The 27,814-nt window shown below is 41.1% G+C and overlaps 1 protein-coding gene across 5 annotated transcripts in view; it reads right to left on the bottom strand.

Annotated features, from left to right (window-relative positions):
• Positions 1-27,814, bottom strand: part of LOC110536823 (roundabout homolog 2) — a 215,354-nt gene that overhangs the window by 17,838 nt on the left and 169,702 nt on the right. For all 5 annotated transcript variants that reach the window (XM_036937237.1, XM_036937238.1, XM_036937235.1 and 2 more), the window contains 9 exons: positions 20,115-20,320; positions 10,632-10,713; positions 9,797-9,962; positions 9,255-9,421; positions 8,830-8,951; positions 4,753-4,984; positions 2,091-2,215; positions 1,617-1,788; positions 435-611 (listed from right to left, as the gene is read on the bottom strand). In XM_036937237.1, the coding sequence (XP_036793132.1) occupies positions 435-611; positions 1,617-1,788; positions 2,091-2,215; positions 4,753-4,984; positions 8,830-8,951; positions 9,255-9,421; positions 9,797-9,962; positions 10,632-10,713; positions 20,115-20,320 (1,449 nt within the window). The remainder of the gene's footprint in view (positions 1-434; positions 612-1,616; positions 1,789-2,090; positions 2,216-4,752; positions 4,985-8,829; positions 8,952-9,254; positions 9,422-9,796; positions 9,963-10,631; positions 10,714-20,114; positions 20,321-27,814) is intronic.

Genomic DNA, 27,814 nt, shown 5'->3' with positions numbered 1-27,814 from the left:
GAAGGCCAATCAAAAAATACGCATACCTAAATCTGGAAAATGCATTTACGGCTAATGTGTGAACATGGGTCACGGTTCCATAATGAAAGGGAATGTGAATTACTTATTTGAATTGAGTGTATTTGAGTTTTAAGGTGCAGTGTTGATGGGATTGTGTTTATAGCCGATGCATATAGGTGCACAATGGATTAAAGCAAATAGGACTTATTTCCGTCTGAGCTGAACATCTCTACCTTTGTTCTGCATTAAATGATATACCATCGAGCCAAAACAGCTCTGTCTCTCACCTCTGGGATTCCACTTATCCACGCTAGACACATCCTCTTAAGGCAGTTGGGAAAGCTAGTCTACACTGTAATATGTTTGCATAGTGTGTCTGATCTCTGTTGATATTACTCAGGCCTGTGTCTGTAACAGTATATAGTGGTTCTGACCTGCATAGTTGCTGAGGCCCTTCCTCTTCTTCCTCCTACAGTACAGCCAGGCGCTGAAGCCCATGAGGACGATCCAGCAGGCCCCTCCCAGCCCAGCGATGAAGGCTGGCTGCTTCACCACGTCTGAGATGCTGTTGTTGCCCTCCTCCCCCGTCATCACATCACGCAGCTCTGCACCTGGGGACAGACAGGAGGGGACAGGGGACACCCATCGGATTTACAGCATGGCATCTGGTGGATGGATAGTGCTATGTTGTCCACTAGACCTAAACCAGTCAACAGCTAACGTCTTTCGAAATGGTTTAAAATCAATGTTTATCAATAGGTAATAACAAAATCTACTATATAATCTAAAAACAATAAACTCTGTACGAAAGGTACAATCACGTTACAGTTATTTTCTAGGTTTAAAACAATACAACATCATGAAACACTATAGATAAATAATATCAAATAAAAAAACACACCATCGAAACCATAAAAAAACTGCAATATGTAGGCAGAGTGTTCATCAACTCAGCAGTGCTCTCATCAATTTGAGCTCCGAGACGGGAGATTGACAGAGCAGCTCAGACAGAGTTTGATTTTCTGCTGCAGCTACTGTGCTGTGAAATTAGATTCACAGTCTCCAGCTTGAGCAGGAGCCCCAGCCCCAGTCATTAAGCCTCAGTCCACAGGCCTCTGTTTGCCTGTCTCTGGCCGTTGAGGATATTTCCCCCACACATCAGTCAAAAGTCACGGATGAAGAGCATCTGGCCTGGTTCTGCTACTGATTTTAGGCCTATATACTCAGCGCATCCCTCGGCAGTTTGATAAGATGTGATAGGATGATAAAACCACCCCAATAACACTGTCTACCATTTTTAGCGACGCCCACACAGATATCGACGATTATTATTATGGCTAACAGCTCTCAACACACTGTTACTGGACACTACACTAAATTAAACGCTATTGATTTCCTGATAGATCGCTATGTATGTAGCCAGCCTTACAGAAGTCACTGAACCTCTTGTTCCAAACCGTACACATGTGATCTCCGACAATGCAGAATTTATTTTTTCCCAAGTGTGATAAATTGATCAATCATTTTTCCAGACCGCCTGCCTGTGAATCAGATTAGGGTTCCCTGCTATTATGTGGGTTGCCTCAGACCCTGTGCCCTGTGTGTTTATGTGTTACCTATGATAATAGGCTGGGGCTCGCTCTTCACTCCCACCCCCGAGCTGGTGCCTGCCGCCACCTCCACACGGTACTGCACCCCTGCCTGCAGACCCCCCACCACCACCGAACGGATGGCCGCATCCACCGTCTTATTCACATGGAAATGGGTCTCGTTTGCTAGGCACCAGATCTAACACACACACACACACACACACACACACACACACACACACACACACACACACACACACACACACACAGGGACAGGGACAGGAATTTGTGGTGAGAGACAGTTGATACCCAATTCCAAATCAAATCAAAGCGTATTGGCACAGGTAAACAGTGTAATAAAATGCTTACTAGCAAGCTTTCTCAATAGGGCAATGTAGACATTTCTTGTAATATTTATACACAATAAAAATACAGTGAACCTGTATACCAACATTATTCTCAATAAGACTACTGTATCCTATACAGATTGCTGCTCCCTACCTTGTACTCCTGGATGATGCCGTTCTGGTGTTCTGTGGGAGGGGGGTCCCAGGACACACTGATGGAGGTGCTGTTATGGTTCCCCACTGTCAGCACTGTCACCTGCTGAGGAGGAGCGCTGGGCGCTGCATGGGGAGAAGGCACAACAAAACACATCAACATAAATATTACCACATACCGATATTCTCATTCCAACAGAAAACTGCTGCTGCTGCCTGCCGTTGTGGTTTAACTGAGCACAACAGAGAGCACCGCCTTGATTTATATGAAAATTGTTCAGTGAGGCAGGCTTTCTCTGTAGTAGCAGCAAAGCCCAAGGCCACTGCTTTAATAACATTTGTTAAAGCCCAATGAAACTGCTTTAATAACATTTGTTAAAGCCCAATGCCACTGCTTTAATAACATTTGTTAAAGCCCAATGCCACTGCTTTAATAACATTTGTTAAAGCCCAATGCCACTGCTTTAATAACATTTGTTAAAGCCCAATGCCACTGCTTTAATAACATTTGTTAAAGCCAACATGTGTTAAAGCAGCGGCATTGTGCTTTGCTGCTTGGGAGAGCCACCACTCTCTACACTTCATGCTTCCAGACTCTCTCTCTTGTTCTTCCTCTCTCCAACCTTCATCCCTTACAGTATACTTCAATCTTGCTTTTTCTAATTTCTCATTCCTTTTCCTCTCTTTTAAAGTTGCAACAGAGTAACAAAGTAGCAGAGGTCTCTTGGTGCCTTCATAGGTTCAGGGGAATCAACTATAACAGTCCATCTAATAGAACAGCCAATTAGAACCTCTAATGCTACACAATACTATTGGCCTTCATATTAATGGATCACGGCCAACACACGCAGTCACACACTAGCACTTGGACGCTAAAGATGTGCATATCTGAGCTAAATGAAAGCACTCCATTCTGGTGTACAGTAATGAAGGAGATGCTAGTAAGTCCATTAGCTCTGTGATGTATCGCCGGTAGAAATATGACCCGCAGTGTTTCACGTAATGTGCTAAGTGACACTATGGCAACCCCAAGGCCAATCGTTTGAGATCTAGAAAACACTCTTTATCCCCTGTGTGGGCAGACAGACCACTCAGACCCTTCACTTTCAAAAGCTGTATGGGGATTCAAACAGCTAGCAGACACCTGCAGGCTAACAGCATGGCTATGGGATCGCTTAACACATGGGCCTATTGTTTCTATAGTGTTGAGGTTCATTATTATTCATTCATTCAGAACACTACAGTAACTTCATACTTTGAACTACCAATACTGTATTTTCAAGGTACAAGTCATTCAAATCCGATTGGTTGGATGGGAAACTCCACAAGAAGCCACAAGTTCTGTAATGGCATTATGCAGTCTGTGGAAGAAACATGTGAATCAGCTACTGGATCAACCTGGACTCAGGGGTAGACATAACATAGTAAACAAAAATCCGGGACACTCATATGATATATTACGTTTGGTATGGTGTGTATTAATTTGTGGATGTCCATCGTTTATTTTGTATGATATGTTAAGAGTTACAATTTGTATGATATGTTACAAATTGCAGTTTGTTGTAGCTAACGTTAGTTAGGTGGCTAGGTGGCTAACACAAACGTTAGCTATGTGGCTAATGTTAACTAGGCTAGGGTGAAGGTTAGGGTGAAGGTTAGGGTGAAGGTTAGGGTTTTATTTTTCACATGCGCTGAATAGAGCTGGTGTAGACTTAACTGTGAAATGCTTGCCTACAAGCCCTTCCCAATGATGCAGAGTTTAAAATAGTAACACTAGATGAATAAAATAAAATACACAAGAATGGAGCTATATACAGGGAGTACCAGTAACAAATCAATGTGCAGGGAGGGGAATGAGGTATTTGAGGTAGATATGTACATGAAGGCTAGCGAGGGACAAACTGAACATTCCCAGAGCAGGGGACGTGGAGAACAGCTACTGTGTGGGCCTAATTATGTTAATGTACACAAGGAATAAAAAGCAACCCAATTAATCAACCGTTCACAGAGGGCTGAATCGTAACCTGAGACACCTGTATAACTTGAGCTTCTGTTCAAATCTCTGGCTGACATCAATGTTTGATTTAACTTAAGTAACTTTTCATGTATGCATGTACTGTATATGATGGAAAGGGGGAGAGGTGGCAAGACAGAGAGAGAGAGAGAGAAAGAAAGAAAGAAAGAAAGAAAGAAAGAAAGAAAGAAAGAAAGAAAGAAAGAAAGAAAGAAAGAAAGAAAGAAAGAAAGAAAGAAAGAAAGAAAGAAAGGGGTGTAGGGAGGTAAAATCATAAAGTCACAGCATGAATACTGTATGCAACAGAGGCATGGCAGGTGACAGCAGGAGTCCAGGGAGAGTAGAGAGAGGGACAGGGAGAGGTGCAGGGAGAGAAGCAGGAAAAGGGTTGAGCTGGTGTCACAGGAAGCAGCCCCCCCCCCCCCCCCCCTCTCTTGAGTGTGTCTGTTTGCATAGAGAGTGTGTTTGTGTGTAATGACATTCTGTATCAGCTTCTAGGTACAGTATGTGGCCATTACCTGATGTAGCAAACAAGTAGCATTGATGTCAAATAATTTCAGGAGTTTCTGACAGTGAAAATAGTACCTCCTACACAGTTGGCAATATCTGTTGCATCAAGACACATATTGAGTCGGTAAAGGTCCTTTACCTTCCTCCAAGGTGCGTGCTGTCATTGATTCACTGTCTGCTCCCTGGAACTCGTTGAAGTACGGACGGACTTTTATCTCGTAGACAACACCCTTCTTCAGGCCAGACAGAGCCACGTCTCTCTCTGAGGGGACCTTCACGTCCTGCACCTGCCAGGCCCCCGGGGAGGGCAGGCCTGACGTCTGCCTGTACAGAACACGATAGCCCTGGATAAACTGAGAAGGTTTCTCCACCTGAAGGAGAGAAAAGGAGGCAGACGTATATATTGCAGATTTTTTAAGGGAATTTTCAATAATGATATAAGAAAATGTATTCTTCAACATTAGCTAAATCATATCAACTTTGATTCAAAGTAACTACTTCCTGCCCATTTAAATACACCACAAGCCAACCAAACCAGCAAAACAGAGAGCTACGAAGCTCTTACACCCTGACAGAGTGGATTAAAACCACACGTTATCCTTTTCTGTAAACAAATCGTGTTACTATGGCGGGGGAAAGTTGCAGTGGTGGGGTCTGGGGATGGAGTGTGCAACATAACTCACAGTAATGGCTTGTTAACAGGGGCAGAAGCAAGCAAAAGCTTTTACAGGGCAAATAAAGCAGCTGTTTACCGTCAGCCCAGTCCAAATAAATCATGGAAACGTGCTGCTGATGCTCTGCCTCTACGGTTGCCTGCTTGCATTTCATTTAATGATATGATTGGTGAATCTAAAAGCTTTATGATCGCCCGCCCCCACACTCTCTCTTTCCCCTCCCCTCCCTTACCTGTAGTAGAACTGCTTGATCCATCTAGATGCAGCCATAGCGGGAGTAAATATCATAAACAAGCCCATTCTGTTTAGTTTCCCCTTGTCTTATAGGACAGGTATGCTTGGGTATGTTAGGAGAAGAGTTTTGCTTGACAATAATAGTATTTGTGAAGAATAAAAACCTATGCTTATTCTGAGACTTAATCTGGCCTGTGTTACAATGTAATTACATACTAGAAATATTATCATGTAACTAACTGAAGATGGTAGATGGTATCTCAAAGTGTAATTTCAATTGAATGGTATTTTGGATTGTTCCCTTGAATAAGCCATGTTATTAACTAGTGTACCTGTCATAGGTGTGTGTACTGGGAGTAGAGTCAGGTGCAGGAGAGCAGAGTTGTGAACAGGCGCACACTTTATTTAGGCAGGAGAAACCAACAGACGGACGCCACTGTGTCGAAACCTCCAGCCAATGCAAAAGTGCAAACGCGCAAACAGTCACAGTAATATTGTATAAACACAATAACATACCTTGTGAAATAAAACACGGAATAAACGCATACCAGTAAAGCCTGTCAACACAGACAGGTAACACAAAACAACCTCACACAAAGACATGAGGGGGAACAGAGGAATAAATACATGTAGTGTGATTGGGGAATAAAAACCAGGTGTGCAGGGAAAAAGACAAAACAAATGGATGAATGAATAATGGAGCGGCGATGGCTAGAAAGCCGGTGACGTCAACCGCCGAACGCCGCCCGAACAAGGAGAGGGGCCGACTTCGGCGGAAGTCGTGACAGTACCATCTGCTAAACAAAACAATGGTGCTATGCAGCACTCTACAAATCCCTTTCTCGAAGAGAACCAGATACCTAATAATGTTAAAATGACATCAAGGCACTGGTGCACACAGTGCTGAAGCATATGGAGTGCATGGGTGTACATGCGTGTGCATGTATGTCAGTGGAGGCTCCTCAATGGAGGAAGGGGAGGACAATCATCTTCAGTGAATTGTATAAACATAAAAATATTAAAACATTACAAAAGTTATCCTTTTTAGATAAAACTACACTAAATATATTCACGTCACCAAATAATTTATTAAAACACACTGTTTTGCAATGGTCTACAGTAGCCTCAACAGCACTTTACAGGGTAGCACCATGGTGTAGCCGGAGGACAGCTAGTTTCCATCCTCCTCTGGGTACATTGACATCAATACAAAACCTAGGAGGCTCATGGTTCTCATCCTCTTCCATTGACTTACACAGTAATTATGACAACTTCATGAGGACGTCCTCCAACCTTTGTTGTCCACCCAATCAAATGATCAGAGAATTAATCTAATACTGGAAGCATAAGCTACAGCTAAGACTGCAGTGCATAAAATGTGGTGAGTAAGAGAATAGTTGGAACAGTTTTGAACAAATTATTTGTTTTATAAATGGAAGGAAAAGCAAGAGAGCGGGAGAGAGAGAGTGCGAATGCAGATAGCAGGTTTAGCCTACTCAAACAGAGAGGGATGCTATGTTAGCTAGCTGGCTATGGCTATCCAACACTGGAACACTTCCAAGTTAAGGTAAGATTTTGGTTTTATTAATTTACTGCTAGATTGTAGCGGGTTTACTCACACGTTAGTTCTAATGGCTAGAGTACTGACTAGCTATGACATTAGCTAATATGGTGACAACTATGTAGGATGTGTGTAGTGGTTATGTTATGAAGGTTTGCCTGGAAAGTTTTTTTTGCCTGGTCACAGACAACTGACGTGTTGTACACTGAAGTCCACATGCAAAGGGACAAGGTTAGAGGAGGAGAGCGTGTAGATGCGAGAAGGAATTCTACAACAAGCTAAACGATCATGCTGTTTGTAGGTGGCTGCTATGAAAGTGAACTGTTTTTGCGTGTGATCAGGGGTGTATTAATTCCACCGATAATATTACACCCTACATCAGCTAGAGTGTGCAAGGCGGTATTGAATGTGTCACTGTCTGTCACCTAGATTACTAAAAGTCTTCTCTCTACCTGTGCACCTAAAATGTAAACTTTAAATCATATGCTAGGTTGTAGCAACCTAATGATAGGTATAGGGACAATTTGAATATCTTGTAGTACGTAGCCTTTTTACATCAATTTGACATTGAGCTGGGTTTAATCATACCAATGTTATTTGTCACATGTGCTGAATACAACAGGTGTAGACCTTCCCGTGAAATCCTTACTTACAAGACCTCAACCAACAATGCAGTTCAATAAATAAGCAAAATATTTACTAAATAAACTCAATTAAAATTTCATAAATCAAAAAGTAACACAATAAATGTACATGACAATAACAAGGCTATATACACGGGGTAACCGTGTACAGGTTAATCGAGGTAATTTGCAAAGTGACTATGCAAAGATAATAAACAGCAAGTAGCAGCAGTGTAAACACAAAAGAAGGGTGGTTCAATGTAGATAGTCCGGGTGGCCATTTGATTAGAACATGAATGACAGTCATCCGTTATGCTGTAATAGAAAAAAATGCTCATCAAATTTTTTAAAATTGGACACCCTCATCCTAAATGTCACCGACCGCCACTGATGTATGTGTGAGGAATGGAAGAGCCTCTGTCATTAAGCAGTGCTCTCCAGAAGGCAGAAGGGAAATATTAATAACCTCCAGATAAAGAGCTGACTGCAAACCGCCTCCAAACGAGAGAACACAACATGTTGCCGCTAATGGTGATCTATTTGTTTCAGTGAGAAACATTTGTCTTAATTCCCGCGTCACCCCAAACAATCACAGATTGATGGAACACCAGCTGTCCTTGGACTCCACGGCCACCTGTCTCAGACACTCGCACTGTGTGTGTGTGCGCACACGTGTGTGCGTGTGTTTATGCATGTGTGTGTGCTAACTGAGAACAGACAGTGGGTGACACAGCATTTATGTGTGAAAAACTAAACTCAAACTGTGTATGAAGCTTGGAGATAAGCAAAGGCTTGGAACTGGCTCAGTTCCTGAACGATCCTAACGCTGTACAAGGCTCATCTCTCTCGCTACTCAGCTCTTCAGGTTCTATACTGCCTGTTTGATTCAGTGAGAATAATAACTCACCACAGAGACAAAGCATCCTTGTTCATACCAAACCTACTCATACTAGTTCCTCATTGTGACATCTATATATAAATTAATAATTGGGCTCTGCAAGTCTAAATCTTAAATTACAGTGTTTTTGTTGAGTCCCATTACAGATGGTCAACAGATGCTCAAACTGTCAACTGCAATTCTGTCGAAACAATTGACAGTATCGATTCCTATCAGTGGTACTCACAGTCCATGTGACCTGGACAGAGGTGGAGTTGATGACCACAGGGTTATGCATGCTGACCACCACATCACCCAGCTCCTTCTGGACACGTCGATGGTCGACACCCTGCACCGGAGGGCTGATGTCTGAGAGAGAGAACGAGAAAGAGAGAGAAAGTGAGAGAGAGAGAGAGAGAGAGAGAGAGAGAAAGTGAGAGAGAGAGAGAGAGAGGGAGAGAGAGAGAGAGAGAGAGAGAGAGGAAAGAGAGAACGTGAGAGAGAGACAGACAGACAGAGAAAGAGAGAATGCGTGGGAGAGAGAGAGAGAGAGAGAGAGAGAGAAAGAAAGAAAGAAAGAAAGAGGATGATGCCAATTGCGATTAAACCTTTATGAAAATGTTCTAATGGCATGAGGCACACTGAGACACAGTGGTTAGTTCTGTACAGTACCTTGGGTGCGGACAGGCTCAGACATGGGGCTTGGGTCTCCGAGACCCTGGGCATTGACCGCTCTGATGATGAACAGGTAGACCGTGTTGGGTCGCAGGTCCTTGACCGTGAACTGTGTGGTCTTCCCGTGGTCAGCCACAGTCTGCCAGCTGTTGCTGACCAGCTGACTGCTCACAGAGAAAACAGGAGGAAGATATTTAGTGAAGCCAAGAAAAGCTTTTACGGAAATAACATTCCATACTGTAGCTATGGCAGTCCTATTGTTTTTCACTTAGCTAATTTAACTAGCAACATCAAGACATCTGCAAATCTAGTCTGAAACCTAAACACTTTTTAGTGTTTCAAAAGAACTCTGATCAACCTTGTTGGACTGTACATGATCCTTGTATGCAGACTATTCAGCCAAAGCACTAGGGTGTATGTGCTTGCCCTGAACATGCCAGTGAACCTTATGCCCACATACATGCATACATCTGTCATTGCTCTGAAAGTTTGGGGTAATTTACTGCAGCTTCTCTTAGGGCCAAGGTTCCCAGACATACCCAAAGGCCTCAATGACATAGGAGGAGATTGGGGAGCCATCCTCGGTCCCAGGTTCCCAAGACAACGACACTGTGCTCTTGGTGACATCAGTGACCTTTGGCTTGGAGGGAGGCCCTGGTAGGGTACTGGCATTGTGGGACATGGAGTCTGTGAGGTCACTGGACTCTGAGATGGAGAAAAGGAGAACAGGTTCTTTCAAAATTAATCAAAATGGACAAGGCAGATTGAAGGAGAAATGAAAGCATCAGGTTGATTGGCTTCAATCAATGGTGTGTACTGTACACTCTTAGAAAAAATGGTTCCAAAAGGGTTCTTTGGCTGTCCCCATAGGTCGGAGAACCCTTTTTTGTTTCAGGTAGAACCCTTTTTGGTTCCAGGTAGAGCTATTTTGGTTAATCAAAAGAGAACCATAGGGCTCTCCCAAAAGCTTGGCTGGTGCGTAAAACCTGTGAATTCAAACAATCAAAGAGGTGTAATGGGTTCACACACAAAAATATGTTACATACTGTAAAGCTTACTTTATTGTTCGATGTTTTTCATTTTTTTACTGCCTCTGGGATAGTGTACACAGACGTTTTGGCTTTAGAGCCTACTTCAGTGTGTAGGTACATTTTTCTTTAATTCCAAACAGCATTTGTAAAAAACAACAGATTAGCAGCAGGTGCTTCTAATCGGGTTGCCATTCATCTGCCAATCAGGAACTATTTTGGGTTCCACGTAGAACCATCTGTGGAAAAGGTTCTACATGGAACCCAAAATGGTTATAAGCGTTCTCGGGGACAGTCGAATAACCCTTTACGGTTCTAAAATAAAATGGACACATTGTTACTATACCTCTGACATCCAGGAAGGCACTCCATGAGGTCTCCCCACTGGAGCTGGTGGCCACACAGGTGTACAGCCCAGAGTCAGATAGCTGAGGAGGACAGAGGAACACATCAGAACATACACTGACCAGACAGTTGACAGTAAAACAATGTATTTCTTTAAAGAGAAACAACCAAACATGCATCCCTAATACTGATCATACAACTGACTAACCAAACATTCAGCTGATGAACAAATCAATCAACTTCTCAAATAATAACAGTTTGGAAAGATACACTTTTTTATATAGAGTACAGTGCCTTCAACAATTATTCACACCCCTTGTAATGTTACAGCCTGAATTTAAAATAGATCAAATTTAGATTTTGTGTCATTGGACTACACACAATACCCCATAATGCCAAAGTTGAATTACAAATGAATAAAAAATGAAATGCTGAAATGTCTTGAGTCAATAAGCATTCACCCCTTTGTTATGGCAAGCCTAAATAAGTTCAAAAGTAAAAATGTGCTTAACAAGTCACATTATAAGTTGCATGGACCTTGTGTCCAATAATAGTATTTAACATAATTTTTTTATGACTACCTCATCTCTTTACCCCACACATACAATTAATTATCTGTAAGGTCCCTCAGTCGAGCAGTGAACTTCAAACACAGATTCAACAAAAAAGATCAGGGAGGTTTTTAAATGCCTCGCAAAAAGGGTAGACGGGTGAAAAAAGCAGACATTGAATATCCCTTTGAGCATGCTGAAGTTACTTTTTAATTACACTTTGGTTGGTGTAAAAATACACCCAGTCTCTACAAAGACACAGAGGGCCTTCCTAACTCAGCTGCCGGATAGGAAGGAATCCGCTCAGGGATTTCACCATACGGCCAATGGTGACTTTAAAACAGTTACAGAGTTTAATGGCTGTGATAGGAGAAAACTGAGAATGGCTCAACATTGTAGTTACTCCACAATACTAACCTAAATGACCTAAAAGAGTGAAAAGAAGGAAGCCTGTACAGAATAAAAATATTCCAAAACATGCATCCGGTTTGCAATAAGGCACTAAAGTAAAACTGCAAAAATGGGGCAGAGAAAATAACTTTATTTCCCGAATACCACACATTATATTTGGGGTAAATCATCACCGAGTACCACTCCTCATATTATCAAGCATGGTGGTGGCTGCACCATGTTGTGGGTATGCTTGTCATCGGCGAGGACTAAGGTGTTTTTGTTTTATAGAAATAAACTGAATAGAGCTCAGCACAGGCTAAATCCTAGAGGAAAACCTGGTTCAGTCTGCTTTCCAACAGACACCGGGAGACAAATTCACCTTTCAGCAGGACAATAACCTAAAACATAAGGCCAAATGTACACTGGAGTTGCTTACCAAAACGACAATTAATGTTCCTGAGTGGCCTAGTTACAGTTTTAACTTTGGCTTGAAATCTATGTCAATACTTAAAAAATGTTTTCTAGCAATGGTCAACAACCAACCTGACAGAGCTTGAAGAAATCTAAAAATAAAAATGTGAAAATATTGTACAATCAAAATATTGTACAATGAGATTCTAACATGTATTGACTCAGGAGGTTGAATACTTATGTAATCAAGACATATTGTGGTTTAAATGTTCATGAATTTTTTACAAATGTTAGAATTGTTTTTCCACTTTTACATTACAGAGTATTTTTTTTTTTTTTTTTACAATTAAATACATTTTAACCCCACCTTGTAACACAACAAGATGTGGGAAAAAATCCATTGACATTAACCCTCCAAAAAGTAATTCATAAAACGTTTTAATTTACATTTGTGCTAGGAGGCTAAGTGTTTGTTTCTTGGGCTTCAGGAATGTGACTAAAACATTTAAAATAAACTGATTATAAGTATGAGGGGATATCAGTGAACAAATGGTCAAGTCTATGATGGCGCCAGTGCAATGAGTGGAGCTTACTCAGTTGTTCAAATGCGCATATCAGACCGAGAGCCTAATGGTTCTTAGGTAGTTATTAATAGGTTTTAAATTAGAAAATGATCTCTCCACAGAAGCGACAGTTACAGGAATGGTAAAAACAGTTTGATTGCGTTAGCAACATCAGGGAAACTGGGCAGAAGGGAGTTGAGCTTGAAATACAGCAGCTCTGCAACATCTTTAATTAATCCTCTCATTCTCCTTAATTGCCAGCCTCAACACGTTACGGAAAGAGATTCACTGTATTGGAAGCTCTGGGGACAGCTCGTCTGAATACTGGGCAACCAATAAATTGACAGATGCAAACAGATTATCATCTTTAGCAGACAACAGTTCTTGGGGCTTGAACTAAAAAAAGCTGTTTGCGATTTCGTTCATAATAGTGAACAAGCGCTTAAATTGTGTGGTTGCAATATCAACAGTCCTTTGTCTGTGTTATATCTTGGCATGCATCATTCAAGGCTACGTTTAAATTGTGTGCAGAGCAATGTATCAGAAAAGACTGACTAGGTTGGTAATACCCAATATATAAAACAGTTGGTTCCGCGACCTGGGCCTACAGGCAGTGGTGGAAACATTTGCTCACAAAAAAAGGAGAATTCAGAAGATCAGGGGAGTCTCTCAAGTTGGATTTAATTTAATTTGATTTAATTTACCTTGAATATTGCAGCCCAATAGGCAGGCAAAACCCGCTGAGTTCAACAATTAATAGTGGCTGAATTTATCCTTAAGCCAACTACTTTTGTCCTCATTGTTTGGCTATTTGATGTGTCATTTTTATAACAAGTTTATAAATCACAGCTAAATACGCTATATAGCTATAGATAGTACACTGCATAATGAAACAATCCCTAGTAAGCTAGTGTTTTGAGGGTGGACTGACTGTATTATTTGGCATCAATGGACTGGTTTTACGCACAACTTTCTATCCAAGCTGGGAGAGAGAGCGAGGGCGGCTCATGTCATTCAGGTTCAGGTAGCCTATACGGGACAGTTAAAAAAATCTAGCTGATTAGTATGCTTTTGCATCAAACATTTATTTGAATTTGCCACCAGCCGGCAGTATAAAAATTGCAGCATTGTGACACCATATAGACCTTCATGAAATGTTAGGCTTAATATGAAAAAATGATGACCAAATAGGCCTACCAATAAACATGTATCTATTAGCTAAAGCTAAGCTAAGCCATGGCATCACAGAAAGCCTATCATCGATAGGCAGGCAGCCGCATAGACGTCACAATTTCAGCACTATGGACAGTGATCAGTAGTCTATACTTAAATGTTTTTTTTTTATTTAAAGGGGGGTCCAGAGAAACGAAGTTATACCAGTGAAGGCACTGTATGCTCATTAAAACCAGTGTGCCTTTTTGATAGTAGTAATATTGTTTGGTGGTGATGCTTGTTGGCTCCATTGGTCTTTCCAGTCCAACCTTGATCCCAGTTGGCCTTCACAGCCCTTTTGTCAACCTCTGTATTTAAAGGGTAGGCAGCAGTACACAAAAAATGCATTAACCTCCACTGGCCTGATTCGCACCCAGGGAGAGAGGGAGTGGGTGACAACAAGAAGACAGAGCGAGGGAAGATGTGCTGAAGTTATAAAAAAAACTAAATTGCTTAGTACTAGTCAGCCTCCCACATCCTCAGCCCTATCATCATCAGTACCGATCAGCCACAGTGAAACAGGAACAGGATAATCTATTTAACGTTGGCCTCTTAAATACTGAGGCTGCTCCCTTACACACTCTCTCTCTCGCTCTCCCTTGTTCCCGCTCTCTCTCTCTCTCCTTTGTCCCTGCTCTCTCTCTCTCTCCCTTGTTTCCTCTCTCTCTCTCCCTTGTTCCCCCTCTCTCTCTCCCTTGTTCTCTCTCTCTCTCTCTCTAAAATAGGAGAGGGTTGTCAAACTTTTTTGGGGGGTTTGGGAAGGGTTGTGTGTTTTTTATATATTTTTTTACAATTGCTCTTTTACAAGTTTTACTACATCGTTTCTTCCATCCTAGCCACATTTCCTCACCTGCTTGCGTGCACCTCCCCAAAATCACTGTGTTTTGGTACTCCCCTTATGCAGTACGCTATTCCATGTGCTAACTTTTACTATACCGCAGTATAGTAGACCTAACGGTCTTGTATGCCGTAGATCCACCATTTATAGTGACAATAGTGGTAGGTTAACTAGCAACCATACCACACATAAAAACATTCAAAGCTGCATACACTTGTCATATGAATCGACAAGAACAAATAGGAATAGCTGATAGGCAGTAGAGACATGAGACACACAGCTAAAACAATTACCCTATTGATGTTGTTTAGGGACAATGCAATGATCCTACCTAGACTAGCCTACCACCCCACAATGCAATGGAACATTGCATTATTGTTTACCAGTGAGTACAACATTCTAGCCTACTCTAGGCTGCAGTGAAAATGTCATTTGAATATTGGCGCAAAAGCCCTGTGATTTCAATGTTTCAAGGTTGTTTTGGGTCTACTCTTGGCAGTTTATAAGGTCTATAAACACACTGTAGCAGGCCAGTCTTGGTGTATTTTTTACTTCTGATACTGAATGAGCAATCTGTTGCAGATCATCATTCTTCCAAGTCTTCCTATAGTAATGTGGCCACACATGCTCCCGGCAGGCCCGGTTCCTCAGAAAAGTTCAACACACTCTCTGCCTCCTCTCCAATCCATGCAGCTATTCCTTGCACACCTAGAAACAACTGCTTCAATATCGCCTAAATATTTATATATATATAAATGTTTATATATATAAACACAACCAGTCACAATATGCCATCTAATTATGCTAATTCAAAAGTTTCCTGTAGGCATGCACACGTTCATCCAAAATATAATTCCAGCATCCTCAAAATAGCTTGACATTAACCAGGTTTCCATCCAAATTGTTTACGCGAGTAAAAAATGTCAACACATCATAGGAAAGTATGCCGTTTATTTGGCTACAGATGAAATAAGTTCTGATGAACTTCACAGGGTGGTGAAAGTGCACATTGATAAGGTTGATGCTCCTTTCAATAGATATTGAGGGTCTTATTCAGTTGACATGATGATCGATGCTTGGCTGCCGTTTAATCTCACACTTTGTCCATAATAATATCATCATGTAGTAGGCTATACCTGCACTGTATCTGCAAGCTGTTGACTAGAGTGCATGTGCCAATACCGGTGGGCACATTCGCTATACCTACGCAACATTTCTGTGACAAAACCATCACTAGAGTTGAAAATGCAATGGAAACCCTTTTAACTTGTATTTTTTATTAGGTACATAGCAATTTAAACCCAAAATATATTTTGTATGTGCACTACATATTTACACACAGATTTTATTGGCCTAGGCTACTGTTGATTGTGAAGATGGAGGCCTTTTTAATTGAAGTAAAACAAAAGAAGAAAAAGAGTATGCCTAAAGTATAGTGAAAAGCTTATGAGGGGAATTTAATGTACATTTTAATATTGTAGATCTGAAGAATGCAGCATTTTGGAGCTCTATAGTAATTTGTTTTATCTTTATTAGTATTACTGCATATAATTGTTATTTTTGTAAGCTTATTTATTATTCAAAACCAGTTCTTTAAATATGAAAAGACATTTTCATTGGCTAAAATGACATCTGTCTTTTTAATTGAGTGCTTAAGATAGGTTATAAGTAGGCCTGTTTTAATATAAATAACATTATACTTTTTCTGTCATTTGTTGGGTATGGTAGACACTTGCCTTTGTTGGTAATTGCTGCAATATAGCCTGTTCAAAACTTCTGTAAAGGTTTAAACCAAATTAAGTTCCAACTTTAATGCTGTGTTTGCCTGCTCGTATTTTCCCTATAAACAATGGCTTAAAATACTTTTGACATTTTCGTAAATAATACACTTTAGTGAAGGTTTGGTGTGGCTGATATTAAGCTTTAGCCACTGCAAGCATATGCTATGAAGGCAGTGTGCACTGGCGCTCCAACTGACTCCAACAGTAGAACTTGAGGTGAGGAAGAATGTTTCATGCCTACCAGAGTTACTACTATAATCTAATAAAACAATGCTTATCTTTATACCAGATATTCTGATTGAAAAATAACAAATCAGCCTCCTTCTGTACATCTGTACTATCTAGCCATCTGACATAAAGAAATGCATGTCAGTGTCATAGCATGCCACCAGCATACATTGTATCTGGCTCTATCTCTCTGGGGCTAGGCCTACGCATCACTTCCTTATATAGGCTCTATATATTTGTAATGTTAATATCATATAGTGGACACCTAAGCCAATACATGCAATGCCCTGATGCATTTTGTGCTCAAATCTCTGACAGCTGAATTGTGAGGTGGACAATTATTTTTTTAGGAAAGAAGCCTAAAAACCAATAACAAAATGTTGCATATGCTACACATCGAAACATAAGGAATAATGTTTGATATAAGCTGTTTTTAGGGACACGTAATGTGGCTCATTTGGCCAATAACCCTCATTTATTGATGCCGCTGGTTCCGCCAATTCGGATCTGAATGCAAATGGATGTCCAGTAAATTTCTCAAATGTCTAGTAAATTAAAGGCTTCCCAGTCATGTTGTCAGGCGACACATTTTCCTCTAAAGGAAACCCTGAAATATGCATATTGTTTTGATGCATATTTTAGAATATTCACATGAAAATCTGTCGCCAATTAGATGGAAACCTATAGACACCGTAAAGACGGTGTGCTCGTCCAGTGTCACTTTGTTTATGCCTGCACATCATGGTTCACCAGCAACCCCAAACATCTAAAAAAGAAGCTACAGACTAGGTTTGAATATTTTCCTGGTATTTTACAAAATGTTCCACCTCGAAAATAACCACTTTTCTCCCGGGTAATCTGGTATTTCCCGCCCAAACCGGAAGAGCCATTCTAAAGCATATTAATACATGTATGTCTGGATTTGATTAGAGCTTTGATCGGCATGAAAATTCAAGTCTGATGCTACCTGAGGCTGATGAGTCATACATTAAATAATGTTATGAGCCCAAGCCCAAATGATTGTGCCGTTATCCAATAAATGTTAAAAAATAAGGTGACCCCCAAAAGCCAGATAGAGAAGTGTAAATTAGGCATGCATTCAGTCCTTATATTTCTGCAGCATGTGCTGCAGCAAATGTAGTGACCACAATGGAAATAAGTCCCTGACTATATTGTGCAATCCCAGTCACTTTAAACATGATTTCTGTATTCAGACCCCTTGACTTTTTCCACATTTTGTTACGTTACAGCCTTATTCTAAAATGGATTAAATATTTTTTCCCTCATCAATCTACATACAATACCCCATAATGACAAAGCAAAAACAAGTGTTTAGAAAGTTTTGCAAATGTATTAAAAATAAAAACTGAAATATCACATTTACATAAGTATTCAGACTCCTTACTCAGTACTTTGTTGAAGCACCTTTGGTAGCGATTACAGCCTCGAGTCTTCTTGAGGATGACGCTACAAGCTTGGCATACCTGTATTTGAGGAGTTTCTCTCATTCTTCTGCAGACCCTCTCAAGCTCTGGCAGGTTGGATGCTGAGCGTCGCTGCACAGCTATTTTCAGGTCTCTCCAGAGATACTAGATCTGGATCAAGTCCAGGCTCTGGCTGGGTCACTCAAAGACATTCAGAGACTTGTCCCGAAGCCACTCCTGTGTTGTCTTGGCTGTGTGCTTAGGGTTTTAGTCCTGTTAAAATGTGAACTTTCTCCCCAGTCTGAGATCCTGAGCGCTCTGGAGCAGGTTATTATTATGGATCTCTCAGTACTTTGTTCTGTTTATCTTTCCCTTGATCCCGACTTGTCTCCCAGTCCCTGCCAATGAAAAACATCCCCACAGCATGATTCTGCCAAGACCATGCTTCAACAAAGGGACGGTGCCAGGTTTCCTCCAGACGTAACACTTGGTATTCAGGCCAAAGAGTTCAATCTTGGTTTCATCAGACCAGAGAATCTTGTTTCTCATAGTCTGAGAGTCCTTTTGGCAAACTCCACGTGGGCTGTCATGTGCCTTTTGATGAGGAGTGCCTTCCATCTGGCCACTCTACAATAAAGGCCTGATTGGTGGAGTGCAGCAGAAATGGTTGTCCTTCTGGAAGGTTCTTCCATTTACACAGAGGAACTCTAGAGCTCTGTCAGAGTGACCATCGGGTTCTTGGTCACCTCCCTGACCAAGGCTCTTCTCCCCTGATTACTCAGTTTAGCCGGGCGGACAGCTCTAAGATGAGTCTTGGTGGTTCCAAACTTCTTCCATTTAACAATGATGAAGGCCAATGGTTCAATGCTGCAGAAATGTTTTGGTACCCTTCCCCAGACCTGTGCCTCGACTCAGTCTTGTCTCGGGGCTATACGGACAAGTCCTTTGACCTCATGGCTTGGTTTTTGCTCTGACATGCACTGTCAACTGGGACCTTATATAGACAGGAGTGTACCTTTCCAAATCATGTCCAATCAATTGAATTTACCACAGGTGGACTCCAATAAAGTTGTAGAAACATCTCAAGGATGATCAATGGAAACAGGATGCACCTGTGCTCAATGTCAAGTCTCATCGCAAAGGGTCTGAATACTTATGTAAATAAGGTATTTCTGTTTTTCATTTTAATACATTTGCAAAAATGTATAAACATTTCTTATAAATCTAAAAATGTATAAAAACCTGTTTTCACTTTGTCATCGTGCGGTATTGTGTTTAGAATGATGAGGAAAATAAACATTTAATCAATTTTAGAATAAGGCTGTAATGTAAAAAAAAAATTAAAAGTGAAGGTGTCTGAATACTTTCCGAATGCACTGTACGTATATATTTTTAACTTTCAATCAATCAATCAATCAATCCAAACTGTGTAGAGGAAATTTGATGAATGGAAAGAGACATCTGGTACAAAACATCAAAATGTTTAATGAAATTCAGAGATTCAATACTGGGTAAGCCTACAAGGTAGGGAGGGATGTGTTTTTACATATATTGTTATTTGTCAATTTCGATCTGTCCCTTACATGCTTGCATTCCCCCCAATCACTGTCCTTGGGTTAGAGCATCTCTAAATGCTGCCTAGGTGAATGGCTCTAAATGACAGCTTTAAATGACTTATAAAAATCAATACCCCCTATTCATCTTTAAAGGCAACCTGCCTGCACTTGTCCATTTGAATTACATCTCACTGACATCAGAAGGGATTTTTTTCTCTCCTCTCTCTCACAAGCAATATGAGAGGCAAGCGCATAAACACACGTGCGCACGCACACACACTGAGCGACAAACACACACACACACACACAAACCTTAACAACCTGCCTTTGAGAATAGAGAGAAACTGTAAAGAATGGGTAGTTTATTGAAAAGAACGCAATGAAAGTAGAGAAGCAGAGAGAGAAAAGATGGAGTCACTATGGCTGGCAGACTCATGGCAAAATCAATCATGAGTGAACACAGTGTGGAGGCTTGCTGCTGTGACTGTGTGTATTGTGTTTGTACAGCATCAGTCCTATGAACCCACCCTGGTGCTTTGGATCTGCAGGCTGCCAGGCTCCAGCAGGGCCATGCGAAGGTCCTTTCCCAGCAGACTGAGGCCGTCCTTCAGCCAGGTAACGGTGGGCTCCGGGTCCCCTGACGCCTGGCACCTCAGCAGGGCCACACCCCCAACAGCCTGTGTCTGGTTGGACGGGCCCTGCCGGATGATGGGCGGGGGGCGGTCCTTTAAGGCTGGAGAAAAACAAGGAATCACAATGAAAACAATGAAACACAAACTATGAATTACAGTTTAGTGCTATACTAAATTACAATTTTGATCCCATAAACGTTAATTAATTTATCATTGGAGAAGCAAGGTCTTCTTGATGTATCTGTTGTGATAGGGGGTACCTGTTTTGGGGGTCGTTTGCAGGTTTCTGATAGTGTGTGCTAATGGTACCACATCACACCATAGCGCTCTATTTACAAGGTGCAGAATAACGATGGCTCGCCTACGGCGCTAATTACCCTGCCTTCCTCACAACACATTCACACCCTCCCACCTTCCTTCTCTTCCTCCTTCTCTTCCTCCTCTGACTCACCGCTGCACCTCACAGCCCCCTCCCCCTCCCCCAGACAAGAAACAAGCCACTGCATTTCTGGGGTATTCAATCTTTTAATATTGTCTCTTCTTCCCCTGCTCATCAGTGCTGTTAGTCTCAGCTCAGACAGAGTATTTGCACCAGGTTCTAGAGCTCTAAAAGTCTATCAAAGCTCCTTCAGACTCAGAGGACAGTCACTAAACCAGAAATGCAGAGAAACCAATACGACAATAGACAATACGGCCACATTACCATAACGCTGTTTATATAATAGCCTCAGATATGAGGTTTACATCTAATTGTTGTATAAGATGAATGAGTGAAGATGATACTGTTTGTAAAATTGTGTAATGTGATTTTGGACTGTTTAATGAAGGAAAATCAGAGGACCGCCCATGAGCACAGTTAGGAACTGGCGTCATGAGACAGCCTTTTTCTGCTCTCCCGAATAAAACCCCCACTTTGAGAATTTCTCAACAGACCATGTTTCCCTCAATTACGAGAGGACAGAGGTTGCAGACCAGCTTACCTCGATAACGAGAGGGCCAAGGTTTGAGTAGATGGCTGAATCTTTTAACCCACATGGTTAAACTCTTAGACTATCGATATCGACAGAATAAGGACAAGTCTTTGATATGAATTACTAGTCTGCAGCTAGGAATTCGGTATCATTGAACGTGAAGACCGACAACCTCCGAAACATCTATCCTATAACGACATGAATGAATGTCACTCTGAACTATCCATTCTAACCACGATACAGAGAGAGAGAGAGGACGGACACTCTCAAACAGAAACAACATTTTCAACAGCGACCCCGACGACACACTGAGCGTAAATATATATATTGATTGCAATTGTTCACGAATGAGTGAGCGTTCACGTGCAAAGGTTTTGCATTTCAATTGTTATAATTATCAACACTGTAGTGACTTCTCAGCTGACCGCCACTTCCCTTTTGTCTAACAAGCCACCATGCCAGTTTAGCCCACTAGGGCACATTCCCCTATCATTTCTTGTAACCATATTTACTCTGTTTGTTTGTGTGTGCACTTCTGTGACTGTTTAGTCAGTTAATAAATAAATGATTTAAGACAATTGATATATCAAATCAAATTTTATTATTCACATACACATGGTTAGCAGATGGTAATGCGAGTGTAGCGAAATGCTTGTGCTTCTAGTTCCAACAATGCAGTAATAACCAACGAGTAATCTAACCTAACAATTCCACAACTACTACCTTATACACACAAGTGTAAAGGGACAAAGAACAGGTACATAAAGATATATGAATGAGTGATGGTACAGAACGGCATAGGCAAGATGCAGTAGATGGTATAGAGTACAGTATATACATATGAGATGAGTAATGTAGGGTATATAAACATAAAGTGGCATAGTTTAAAGTGGGTAGTGATACATGTATTACAAAAAGATAGCAAGATGCAGGAGATGATATAGAGTACAGTATATACATATGAATGAGTAATGTAGGGTATCTAAACATTATATTAAGTGGCATTGTTTAAAGTGGCTAGTGATACATTTTTTACACAATTTCCATTATTAAAGTGGCTGGAGTTGAGTCAGTATGTTGGCAGCAGCCACTCAATGTTAGTGGTGGCTGTTTAACAGTCTGATGGCCTTGAGATAGAAGCTGTTTTTCAGTCTCTCGGTCCCTGCTTTGATGCACCTGTACTGACCTCGCCTTCTGGATGATAGCGGGGTGAACAGGCAGTGGCTCGGGTGGTTGTTGTCCTTGATCTTATGGCCTTCCTGTGACATCGGGTGGTGTAGGTGTCCTGGAGGGCAGGTAGTTGCGTTGAGCAGACCTCACTACCCTCTGGAGAGCCTTACGGTTGTGGGCGGAGCAGTTGCTGTACCAGGCGGTGATACAGCCCGACAGGATGCTCTCGATTGTGCATCTGTAGAAGTTTGTGAGTGCTTTTGGTGACAAGCCGAATATCTTCAGACTCCTACCTTCCCCACTACTGTCCCGTCGATGTGGATAGGGGGGTGCTCCCTCTGCTGTTTCCTGAAGTCCACAATCATCTCCTTTGCTTTGTTGACGTTGAGTGTGAGGTTATTTTCCTGACACCACACTCCAAGGGCCCTCACCTCCTCCCTGTAGGCACTCTCGTTGTTGTTGGTAATCAAGCCTCCCACTGTAGTGTCGTCCGCAAACTTGATGATTGAGTTGGAGGCGTGCATGGCCACGCAGTCGTGGGTGAACAGGGAGTACAGGAGAGGGCTCAGAACGCACCCTTGTGGGACCCCAGTGTTGAGGATCAGCGGGGTGGAGATGTTGTTACCTACCCTCACCACCTGGGAGCAGCCAGTCAGGAAGTCCAGTACCCAGTTGCACAGGGCGGGGTCGAGACCCAGGGTCTCGAGCTTGATGATGAGTTTGGAGGGTACTATGGTGTTAAATGCTGAGCTGTAGTCGATGAACAGCATTCTCACATAGGTATTCCTTTTGTCCAGATGGGTTAGGGCAGTGTGGTTGCGATTGCGTCGTCTGTAGACCTGTTGGGGCGGTAAGCAAATTGGAGTGGGTCTAGGGTGTCAGGTAGGGTGGAGGTGATATGGTCCTTGACTAGTCTCTTAAAGCACTTCATGATAACGGAAGTGAGTGCTACGGGGCGGTAGTCGTTTAGCTCAGTTACCTTAGCTTTCTTGGGAACAAGAACAATGGTGGTCCTCTTGAAGCATGTGGGAACAGCAGACTGGGATAAGGATTGATTGAATATGTCCGTAAACACACCAGCCAGCCTGTCTGCGCATGCTCTGAGAACGCGGCTGGGGATGCCGTCTGGGCCTGCAGCCTTGCGAGGGTTAACACGTTTAAATGTTATACTCACGTATGGATGACTCATACTGAAGACTGGGTTTGTGCAGATAACCAACAATTGACGATGTTTGGAATGAGACTAACGTGAGGTAAAGAAGAATTAATAAATCAGAAGACTATTGATCCGATATGAAAATATCTAAAAAGTTATATTAGGAAAATTATAACTTTGTAATCTGAATATTTTCCTTAGTGCCCTGACTTCCTAGTTAATTACAGTTACATGATTAATCAGTTTAATGCATAATAATAATTACAGAGAGTAAAGATTTGATAAAGATTAATCTACAGTTTAATGATGCCAAAGACACGACAACGGGGACAGTTTGCACTGTAAACTGGTAACAACAACAACACAGGGCAGTGTCCCTTCAATCCTGCTTGCCGCAGTAAGATAAGGGAAGTAGCTAGATAGTGTAGCCAACATCAGGCCAGGGTGAAGGCTAAAGCACATTTATTGTAATGATTTTCAACGAGAACTTACAACTACGGCATTAATGTCTACATTAAAAAAAAACTATTCTAAACATGCTCCCTTGTTCCAACTTTGGCAGGCAAGCAACATCTTTCTAGCAACATCTACATCTACCAACTAGCAAGCTGGGAAGGGCTCAATAGGATGACTTACTGAACCGAATCTGTTCGTCTCCACTATACTTTTGCTGCACCAAACATCTAATACATTTGGGCCCTAGGTATGTCCGTATAGCCTCTCCCGAGTTCCGAAGGTCCCGTGTTCAATTCCAGTTGTAGAGACAAATTTTGACTTTATTTGTACCTTAACCCTTAGCGTAACCATTCGGAATGAATGCCTAAACTTAAAGATGCACTATGCAGAAATTGCTCTACCAATTTCCTGGTTGCTAAAATTCTAACAGTTCGCCTAATTTCAGTTTATGTGACAAACAAGCAAGTATAGTGTAGGTGATCATTGTTCCATCTAAACCGCTGTTAATATATGTTCTATAACCAAAAATATTGTATTTTCAAATGTTTGAAGCTGGTGTACAAAACGAAAGTAAAAGATGCAAAAATGTAACTTAAAAACAGGAAGCATAGAAATAGTGCACATAGAACATATCTACCGCTTCTTAGACCTCCTTGCAATGAGAATTACATATGTATAACTCACATTTCTAAGTGAATTTTGTCAAGTCACCCAAAAAGTTACACATTGCAGCTTTAATGTTTTAACTCTACCCAAAACCTTAACCCTTAATTAAAAAAAAAAAAATGTGAGGTTTGAAGTAGGGCTGTTTCGGTGACCATATTACCGTCACACCAGCGGACACGAGTCATGAAGGCAGTCAAATTCCACATCATGCTGCTGCTGGTCATTAGTAGCCTACCAAACTTGCTAACTGCCTGGTACTGCCTGGTACTCAGCACTCTATTGCCCCTGTAATCACACTGACATCAATGCAAATGTAATCAAAAATTGAATCAAACACTTCATGAGAGCCCATGAGCTCATGTTCCTATCTATAGGTGGCTGGCTGGCATGAAAATGAACCACGGGAAAAGCGTCCTCCATTCACTATTTAAGTGCATAGATGACATGTATTTTTTCCCATTCCCCTGTTTCGAGATAGGTGCATGATAATGGTCCATTTTAAATCAAAACAAATTTCACAAATATATTATTTAGTATATTTAAAGACAAGATTACAAGAATAGTCTGATGGGTGACAATATTAGCCTATCACTTGTGAATGACATATTATCACTTGTGAATGATGCCAAGCATAAGGCAAGAAACAATGCCTTTTTTTGCAACTTTTTCAAATCATAGTCGCACACCTCATGTAGCCTATCCCATAGGCCTAAACAGTGGTGTACTTAAGTAAAAGTACTTAAGTAAAAATACTTTAAAGTTCTACTGAAGTAGTTTTGTGGGGTATCTCTACTTTACTTTACTATTTAAATGTTTGACTACTTTTACTTCACTACATTTCTAAAGAAAATAATGTACTTTTTACTCCATACATTTTCCTTGACACGGTAAAGTTCTTGTTACATTTTGAATGCTCTAGCAGGTCAGAAAAATTGTCCAATTCATACACTTATCAAGAGAACATCCCTGTTCATCCCTTCTACTTCTGATCTGTCAGACTTCCCAAACACAAATGCATGGTTTGTAAATCTGAGTGTTGGAGTGTGCCCCTGGCTATCCGTAAATAAATATAAAACTAGAAAATAGTGCCTTCTGGTTGCTTAATATAAGGTATGTGAAATGATTTATACTTTTACTTTCGATAATTAAGTATATTTTGGCAATTACATTCACTTTTGATACTTAAGTATATTTAAAACCAAATACTTTCAGACATTTAATCAAGCAGCGTTTTACTGGTTGACTTTCACTTTTATTTGAGTCATTTTCTAATAAGGTATCTTTACTTTTACTCAAGCATGACAATTGGGTACTTTTTCCACCACTATGTTTTGATAAGATTTGTATCACAACTAAAGTGGCCAAATAACTTCTTAAAATTAAGCACATTAATGTGCTTTACAATGAGATTAGAGCATAACTGGCATACATAAGTAGTGTGTGAGTTTCAAGTTTGGGGAAATACTTTTCACCATCAAAAATGCACCTTTATAATCTAAGCATTACATGCATAATCTCACTTTTGATAATGGTGTTTTCCCGCTAATGGAACATTCACGCTTATAACCTACTGCCATGTGTGCATTGCTGTGCTTATAATGTGAAGAAATAGCCTAATAGTTAACGAGATGTCAAGCTAGATGTTCTGATCTGTTGCGTCAGCAACATTGCATAAAAACATGTTTTTTTATGCTAGTGGATGCATTAATTTAGGATCTAATGCATCCCACAACTGTACCAGACTATGTTAGAATATTTATTTCTGGCACAGAATAGAATAGGTAAACTTTTGTACTATGGGGGATAGTAGATTGACATAGGCTAGTGCTTTTGCTGTTTGTTAGGCCAGCTCATCTTGTTGGCTGACGAAAAGTAAATGTGGACAGTCCTTCCAATATCTTCAATATGCGCCTCGGAATTGGACAAGCACGCACGCAGTTGCGTCCCCGATGTGTCTGTCTTCACTTGTAGCCTGTGAGAAAGTCCCAATCACGTGATGGAGAGCCATGTGAGTGAGAAGTGATTCGGGGCACATATCACCCAGGGAGAAGGGAACAACGTCCACTGGCCGCAAAAGTCATTAACTTTTTTTAGGGTGCATTAAGACCACACAAAGGGGATGCCGTCGTGAAATTAGAGGCATTATCAAGTTTTTTAAAATTTATTTTACCTTTATTTAACTAGGCAAGTCAGTTAAGAACACATTTTTATTTTCAATGATGGCCTAGGAACAGTGGGTTAACTGCCTGTTCAGGGGCAGAACGACAGATTTGTACCTTGTCAGCTCGGGGGTTTGAGCTTGCAACCTTCCGGTTACTAGTCCAATGCTGCTTGTCAAATGCTTGTCAAGTGCTTGTCAAATTGTGAATGAGAGACTGATGAAGTGTGTACAGCCTGCGCAAAAAAACAAAGCAGAGCTCATGCCTTTCAAGCGACTTGTTTCAAATCATCATTAGAGTCGTATCATGCAGCCTAAAGTTACATTGATAACTCTAAATAAAACATGTAGGAGTACCTATTTCTTTGCTACCGCTCAACACAGAATAGACACATGCACGCACTCGCTCAAACAGTTTGGAGAAAATATCCTTTCTATTTTATTCAGCTTTATTCAATTATATTTGTCATACTATAAAACAATATAAAATAATCCCACGGAAATCTAACCAAATCTTGTCTGCTAAATGAACTAGTGTAGCCCACAGCCACATGGCATAGCCAGATTAGGACCTAACATAAGGACAACTCAGAGTATGCTATTCTGTTCTTCTGAAATAGATGACATTTTCTTTATATCAGATTTCTTTAGACCTGTCTAAAATAAATAATGGATTTTTGTGAATGTGTTGGCTATTTTACATGGATTTATTAGCCTTTTTAAAATATAGATGTTCCCAAGGTCTGCATCTGTGGAAACTAGGCAATGTGTGGAAACTAGGACATGCTAAATGTGTTTATTACCATGAGATCGACAGTTATTTGCTTGACAACCACCGGCTGACGAAATAATGTGACCGCACAGCCCTAGTTTGAAGCGGAACTATACTGAGCAAAAAGTTCTACAGCTGCACCATCGAGAGCATCTTGACTGGCTGCATCACCGCTTAATTTGGCAAATGCACCACCCTCGACAGCAAACCACTACAGAGGATGGTACGGACAGCCCAGTACCGAGT

Source organism: Oncorhynchus mykiss, chromosome 12 (assembly GCF_013265735.2).
Source record: "Oncorhynchus mykiss isolate Arlee chromosome 12, USDA_OmykA_1.1, whole genome shotgun sequence".
NCBI classification, from domain to species: Eukaryota; Metazoa; Chordata; class Actinopteri; order Salmoniformes; family Salmonidae; genus Oncorhynchus; species Oncorhynchus mykiss.
The sequence above is the reverse complement of the archived record's forward strand: the minus strand, read 5'-3'. Positions and strand labels throughout refer to the sequence as shown.